The sequence below is a fragment of the Trichosurus vulpecula genome, chromosome X, assembly GCF_011100635.1.
Source record: "Trichosurus vulpecula isolate mTriVul1 chromosome X, mTriVul1.pri, whole genome shotgun sequence".
Lineage (NCBI taxonomy): Eukaryota > Metazoa > Chordata > Mammalia > Diprotodontia > Phalangeridae > Trichosurus > Trichosurus vulpecula.
Genome location: NC_050582.1, coordinates 21450888 through 21458510, shown reverse-complemented (window position 1 = coordinate 21458510; position 7623 = coordinate 21450888). Strand labels below are relative to the sequence as shown.

The following is a 7623-nucleotide window of genomic DNA, read 5'->3' as shown; positions in this document are numbered from 1 at the left end:
CAAACCTAATTTGGAAAGCGCGACCTGCCTCCTTGCCCATCATTGGTGCCAGCAAAAGCTTCCCCGCAGAAGCCGGGCTGCCATTGGCCAGGACGACTGCCAATAACTAAGTGGTTGCTGATTTGGCTCCCTTGCTTCATAGATGTCAAAGGCTGAAGCTGCTCCCTTTGCCACATTATAACTAGTAGGGGATCTACACCAACCATGGCCACAGCTGCCTCTAATCCCTACAGCATTCTCAGTTCCAGCTCCTTGGTCCATGCAGACTCCGCAGGCATGCAGCAAGGGAGCCCTTTCCGAAATCCTCAAAAACTTCTCCAAAGTGATTACTTGCAGGGTGTTCCCAGCAATGGGCATCCCCTCGGACACCACTGGGTGACCAGCCTCAGTGACGGGAGTCCCTGGTCCTCCACCCTGGCGAGCAGCCCTCTAGACCAGCAGGACGTGAAGCCAGGACGAGAAGATCTTCAACTTGGCGCCATCATCCACCACAGGTCGCCTCACGTTCCCCACCACTCACCTCATACAAACCACCCCAATGCCTGGGGAGCCAGCCCGGCTCATAACTCCTCGCTAACGTCCAGTGGACAGCCCATGAATGTCTACTCCCAGCCTGGCTTCACGGTCAGTGGCATGCTGGAGCACGGAGGGCTCACTCCGCCTCCCACCTCGGGCCCGACCCAGGGGCTGCACCCTGTGCTGAGGGACACAGCCGAACACGGAGACCTCGGGGCCCATCACTGCCAGGACCACTCGGACGAAGAGACCCCGACGTCGGACGAGTTGGAGCAGTTCGCCAAGCAGTTCAAACAAAGGCGCATCAAGTTGGGCTTCACGCAGGCGGACGTGGGCTTGGCGCTGGGCACCCTCTATGGCAACGTCTTCTCGCAGACCACCATCTGCAGGTTCGAGGCGCTGCAGCTGAGCTTCAAGAACATGTGCAAGCTGAAGCCCCTGCTGAACAAGTGGCTGGAGGAGGCGGACTCGTCCACCGGGAGCCCCACTAGCATTGACAAGATAGCGGCCCAGGGCCGGAAGAGGAAGAAGAGAACTTCCATAGAGGTGAGTGTCAAGGGGGTCCTGGAGACGCACTTTCTTAAGTGCCCCAAGCCTGCCGCCCAAGAGATCTCCTCCCTGGCCGACAGCCTGCAGTTAGAGAAGGAGGTGGTGCGGGTCTGGTTCTGTAACCGAAGACAGAAGGAGAAGAGGATGACCCCGCCCGGGGAGCAGCCCCCCGGGCCGCCGCCGCCGCCGCCCGGGCCCCCGGGGCCGCCGCCGCCCGGGCCGCCGCACGAGGTCTACGGCCACGCCGTGAAGACGGACGGGTCGCGCCACGATCTGTGACTGTCGGGGCTCGGGGCTGCGCTGGGAGCAGCGCAACCGGCTCCCGAGGGGCTTTCGCTTAGACGTTCAAAGAGGCAACAAACACACACGTACACGCACAGTCCGTCCCGCTGAGAAGGCGTGGGCCCAGGAGCCCAGACGCCTTCTCTGCGCGTTACAATCCTCGCAATCTCCTTTTTGTTGTGGTTGTTGTTGGTTTTTCCCTTCTTTCCGCTGATCAATACTTAGTGTTTACTCTCCAGCAAGGTTTTTGTCGGTCTCCGCTAGGAAGAGAGGAAAAGTGTGGGTGGGGGGGCGGGAGGGGGGGAGAGAAGAAAAGACAGATGTGTGCCTACGAATAACCTTTCAGCGCCTTGGTTATAGCAGCTGTATTTCAGGTGAAATCTGTTTTACAATAGACTAGTTTTGCATTTTTTTGAAACTTCTCTAGCGTTTTCTCAGTGTCCGAGGTGTTTTGCTACAAGCTGTACACAATATTTGTGAAATACTTTGTATCTCAGCGACCACGATCTCCCAACTAGAGAGAGCATCTTCAGGCTCCTTCCTGGCTTCTTCCTCCTCGGAGCTGATGGTTTGAACCTGCCTGGAAGGCACCAGGCAGTTGGCTGGGATACCCTCTCCTCTAATCCGAATGGAGACCAAATACAAACCAAATACTGGGGAGCCCGGGGGAGGGCCGGTAGGGAGGAGGGAGGAGAAAGCAGGTCGGGGGCTCCAAAGACGTGGCTCTAGAGAGTAGCGAGCGAGGAAGAGAACCGGGGCGGGGGCGGGGGGCGTTGAGGTGCAGCGTTCTTCCTTGCCTCTCCTCTCTCGGATCCCTGATCTTCCCTCTACCCCTGCTCCTCAGGCTGTTCCATCCCCACCTTGTCCCCCAGATGCTCAAGCCTCAGAGCTGTTCGCCCTTAGCAAACACAAGTTAAGCCCCGGGAGAAGGACACACGGTTCTCCCCCAGAGAGGAGTACCCAGGCAGACGGAGCTGACCGATCCCAGATCCCAACTGCCTCTTTTCTTTCTTTTTTTTCCCCTTTTTTCTTTCATTTCCTTTTTTCTTTCTTTCTTTCTTTTTCTTTCTTTCTTTCTTTTTTTTTTTTAAGCAAAGGCCGTTGAGTAGTGCCAGCTAAGAAAGCTTAGGGTGGAGAAACTCCTTTGCTGGCTCTCCTCTGCTGTGCCTTGGGAGACTCCTTTCGGGGTGCCCTGGTTTTTACCCTTCCAAAGGCTCCGGTGGGGTTGAAGGAGGACTGGGCCAGCATGTCCCCTCCCCCTCGGTTCACCCGGGGCTCCTTCCCCTCTAAGCTGGAACCCCGAGAGGGCTTGAAAAGCTCTTGGAGAAAAAAAAAAACAATGAATGAAGGAATGAATGAATTGGAATCATTTGAAAGGTCCCAGTTCTCCAGCTAGAGAAATGCGCTCCACCCCCTCACATGGACAGAGTACAGTGTATATATCAGTGTATGTGTGTAGGGGCTTGTGTGATGGCTGATGCCCACATATGCAAACGTCTCTACTGTGTAAGCTCTCCGTGCACACCTCTGTGTGGCTGTAGGTATAGCTGTGTATCTCTTTCTATATGTACCATCTCGATATACTGTATACAGAGCCCCCAATATGCGGTGTTATTGTCGCTTCGTTGCTCTCTATAAAATATATACACGCATTCTCTCAAGGCACATCACTTCATAACGCACGCACACACATGTATACACGCACCACAGCACCTACCATATCTATCTGTCTACAGCCTCCTCCAGATAGCCAGCTCACCTTTTGGGGGGTGGGGGAGGGTTATCTTGGTAGACAAAGCTAGACTACCTAAGGACCAGGAAGCCTCCTTCGCGCCCCCGGTTTAGAATATGCTGGGAGGGAGGAGATGGGCTGGTGCCTGGGAACCAAGGTCCCCGAAACCTCTGGGGAGCCTTCCAGCTGTGGATCCCATTCCAGGTTTCAACCTGAGATGCCAGCCCCTCTCCCCTGGCCCAGCCCCACAATTTCCCTACAATATTTACTATCATTTGCCCCCACCCCCAGCATTTCCTCAGGAAGTGCTAGGGTGAAACCCTGAGTTAATCGAAACATCCCTGCCGACTTTATAATTGTACAGTTTTGTATATTAAACGGTTTTTGAAGTTATTAATTTAAAGAAAGATCATTTAGTTTATTCATTTAGTAACGGATGTATAATAAACGCTATTTTTCCTTAAGAGTTGCTTTTTTCAACTATTTTATTCCAAATGCCTATTGCAGTTACCAACAATTATTTATTTTCAATAAATTCCACATTATGTTTTTAAGAAACTCTTTGCAAAAAAAAAATGAACTGCGTGTCAAAAAAATATTAAAAAAAAACAACCAATTAGCTGTTAATGTTCGGTCGTCTACCAGTTTTAGTCAGGGGGTTTATAATGACGCGATATTTTATTGTTGTTAAAGAAAAAGGGTTTAAATAAAACATTTTTCCAAAAAATAAAATTGCTTTGTTGTGTGATGTATGAAGTGGACTGGTCAAAGGGAACCACATTCCAGCTAAGCCTCTACTAGTCTTCAGGTTAGAAATTAGTCATTGTTTTGATTCTTGACTTATTCATATTCTCTCTCTCTCTCTCTCTTCTCTCTCTCTCTCTCTCTCTCTCTCTCTCTCTCTCTTTCTCTCTCTCTTTTCCTCTCCCTCCCCCACCCTGTCTCTCTCTATCTCTGTCTCTCCCCCCCCCACTTCCCGCCTCTCTCCCTCTCTTCCCCCTGTCTCTCCCTCTCTCTCCCCCCTCTCTCCTTCTCCCTCCACACCCCCGTCTGTCTCTCTCTGTCTTCCCCTCCCCCTCTCCAGCTGGGGAGATTCTAATACTGGTACACAGACATCCTGCATATATTCAGAATTCTATCAAACCTATTAGAAAAGGCCAGAATTTTTCTTTAAGTAGGAGTAGTAGTGTTTTCATAGAAAAGCGCCTTCTCCATGCCCCTGCAATCTGGCCATTTTGTATAGTTTCCCTCCCCAGCCAACCTAGACCTCCACCAGAAATTCAGAAACCTGTAAAGAGACCTGTTTGCAGTTCTCTTGGCAGGGAGGTTTAAAGGAAGCAAAGCACTATGGAAGCTAGAGTCAGAAAACCTGAGGATGAAATCCTATGTGACCTCTGTTAAGTCTATTTCATTGCTACAGTTCTGCCTCAGTTTCCTCCTCTGCAAAACAAAGCAGTTAGGATAAATGGTCATGGCTCTCGAAAGTCTCTTCGAGATCTCAAGCCTAGGAGTCTAAGAAAATCCTTTCATCTCCCCTTTCCAACCTCCTCTGGTGCCCTTTGGCTAGGTAGGCTTCCTCTTGCCTCAGTGAGAGCTGTGCCCTTCTCTTTCTAAGGATTTTCCCCCAGCCCACAAATGCCAGTCTGGGCCATTTGTCTGACCTCACAGGACTTGACTTTTGCAGGAAGCATTCTTCCTGAAGTAGGTGTAAATCCCTCTCTGGGTTCAGTTTATTAAATCCTCCCTCCCATTTAATCATCATAATTTTATTTCAACACCTCCAAGTAATAAGGGAGATTTATACATAATGATAGTCACACCAGAAGTTATTAGTCAGAGGTCATGTACCAAAACAGGGGGAAGATATATGTTAAGGTTGTGTACACACATGTGCAACCCAACTCAAGGCATTCTTTTGTTTCTCTCGGGGACACAATACTCTTACATTTGTATATACCAATAGATGGAACACTCTGATAACATTTTATAGCTGCCAAGCTAGCCTCCATTCACAAGTTTGAGGTAGGGGATTTTTGTTAAGCAAAAGCAAAAATATTTAATTTGTCATGTTAATAGGTAATTATTATCACATGTAATGCCTCACATTTTTCTGGTTGCCTAATCATTGACAGCTGCATACAGCATTATACGCACATGACCGCTGTGCATAGAATGTGTCACATATTATATATGTGTGGCATTTCTAGATAAATAATACATATTTATAGATCGTATGAGTGTGTGTATACGCTCTTGAGAACATGCACATCAAGCATATTTAAACCCTTCCTATTGCTATCCAAGTTGAGGGCAACTTCCCTTGGGTGGCCTGTGAAAAGTTTGAGCAGATCACAAAGGCACAGCTTTTCTCGTTAAAACATGGAGGTCAAACTATTCTGTATTTTGAGATGACTTTTAACTGAGCCCAAAGCCAATGTTTTTGAAGATGGGTTATATACAGACAGCTTTTTAAGCTGCCCTTACTTTTCTTTCTCTTGAAATTATTATGGAGGTCTAGAATGAAAATGCCATCAATGAAATTTCTCTTGCATTAAGTTTCTCTCCAACCTCCTACTAATATACCACTTTCATTATGCCAGGAGAGACCGGTGCTTGAGACAGGAGGGTTTCACCAAAAGGGCATGGGCAAGTCATTTTAGCCTCAGTTTCCAAACTTTGGGCCTTCTCAGGGTTGATGCTATGGTCCCTGAGAATGAAAATAGGAATATTCAAAGACAGCAACAATAATTATTTTAATGGGGGGGGCAAGGTACAACTGAAAGTCTTCATTCTCTTTGCCTGGGCAGAGCCATAAAAAATGTATAGGCTTGTGGTGGGAAGGTATGTGTGTGTGTGGAGAGTGGGGAGGGGTGTCTAAAGACCAAAGAGCAAGGTAAACCATATTGTAAATATGTGTCCCCATAGGGCTAGATACAAATATACACAAAGAATTCTCTCTATCTACAGATCTCTGTATGCATAACAAAAAGGAAAGTAGATAACTAAGCTATAGTGTTGCCCTTTGCAAAAATAAAAGAACAAAAGAAAATATTATCCCTGGCAACTGTAGCTGGTCCTTCTAAAGGCAGAGAGGGGTGCGCTGAACAAATCAAGTACCAGGCATTAACAAAATCCAATCTTGTTCCTTGAGAATTATTTAACATTCAAGTATTCCCCTTGCTCCCAACCCAAGCTGCTGTTTTTTCCTTTAATTGCTGGCAGGTTATAAGTAGAATCATTAAATTTGGGGTTTTTTAATTTAAACTTGCTTTTTGAGGGGAGAGTAGAAAGGAAGCAAACAGATAAATGACAGAGGCTTTAAAAAAAAGTCATTTTACAAAAATAAGAATTTGTTTCTCCCCCTTCCCCTTCCTGACAGTACTTTTTAAAAGGCACATATAGAACTATAAGTCTTCAGGAATATGTATGACTTGGTATGAGAAATTCAACATACAATTGTTTCAAAAATGTCTTGAAATCAGAGAATAGGGCCAATACCATGCTGGCGGACTCCACTTGCACTCACCCCTTTTGCAAAAGAAAGCCTCAAAGCAGAGAATGTTCCGTTTATGTGTTCCTAGATAAGAGTTCTAAAATTGGAAGCTACCAACAGGCTTCTTTACAGATGTCAGCTTTCCAGCACTAAAGAAATAGCCAGGCAACAGATATTTGACATTGATTAAGGCTTTGGGGTAAATTACAAAAAGGGCATAGTTGCATGCTTTAGCATACAGATGGCAGAACTTTTCAAAAGTCAGGGAACTGTTTGCAAGAAATATGGTTGCCAATTTTTTTTTAACAAATGTCATGTTCCATAAGAAAGGAAGGAGAAATTTTACCTTTCAAGTCCTGGACTCAGTGTGCCTGCTTATGGATAAGATCCACAAAATCTTACCCTCTTAGTGAAAGGAGTTCCTTCTTTCATCTATATGTGTCCATAGAGATCTCAGTAGAGAAACATGAATTCTCCATCTATACACTATATCAAATGATAATTAATATAAGGTGGGCCCATCTTGGACTCCCTCCAAGGATCTTTTGTTCCTCATGCACCAAAAAGCCTCCCTAATTAGGTCATCTCATGTACAAGCTTGGTGAATTTGCAGACCAGACTGCTTCATCATGACAATCCTGTGAATTTCATGGATTTATATGTATGTTCACAGAAAGGGTATAGTTTAGCCAAGAGAGAACTGTCCTAAATGACAGCAGGGAAAATGATCAATTCATTGACAAACTCTTTAGTCTTTTTTTTTTAGCTACTCAAGTTATGTCTACCAGAGGCTAGAAAAAGAAAAAAAAATCAATCAGTTCTTTGTTTTGTCCATTTAATGTCAAATAACCAGTATGACTGATTTTCTTTCTCCACTGGTTATTCTGGCATCACATAGACGCATGGATTGTTTCTTCAGTCATAAAGATAACAAAACACACACACACACACACACACACACACACACACACACACACACACCTTACTGAATTCCAAGAACCAACCCAAGGAAGATTCGAGAGTATCATCAATTCCTTTATGGAAACAAGGG

The 7623-nt window shown here is 46.3% G+C and overlaps 1 protein-coding gene across 1 annotated transcript; it reads left to right on the top strand.

Moving 5' to 3' along the window:
* The first annotated feature begins 204 nt into the window (after positions 1 to 204).
* POU3F4 (POU class 3 homeobox 4) lies at positions 205 to 1344 on the top strand. Its single transcript, XM_036740057.1, has one exon. It carries the CDS (start codon positions 205 to 207, stop codon positions 1342 to 1344), a length of 1140 nt encoding a protein of 379 aa, XP_036595952.1.
* Positions 1345 to 7623: the final 6279 nt, after the last annotated feature.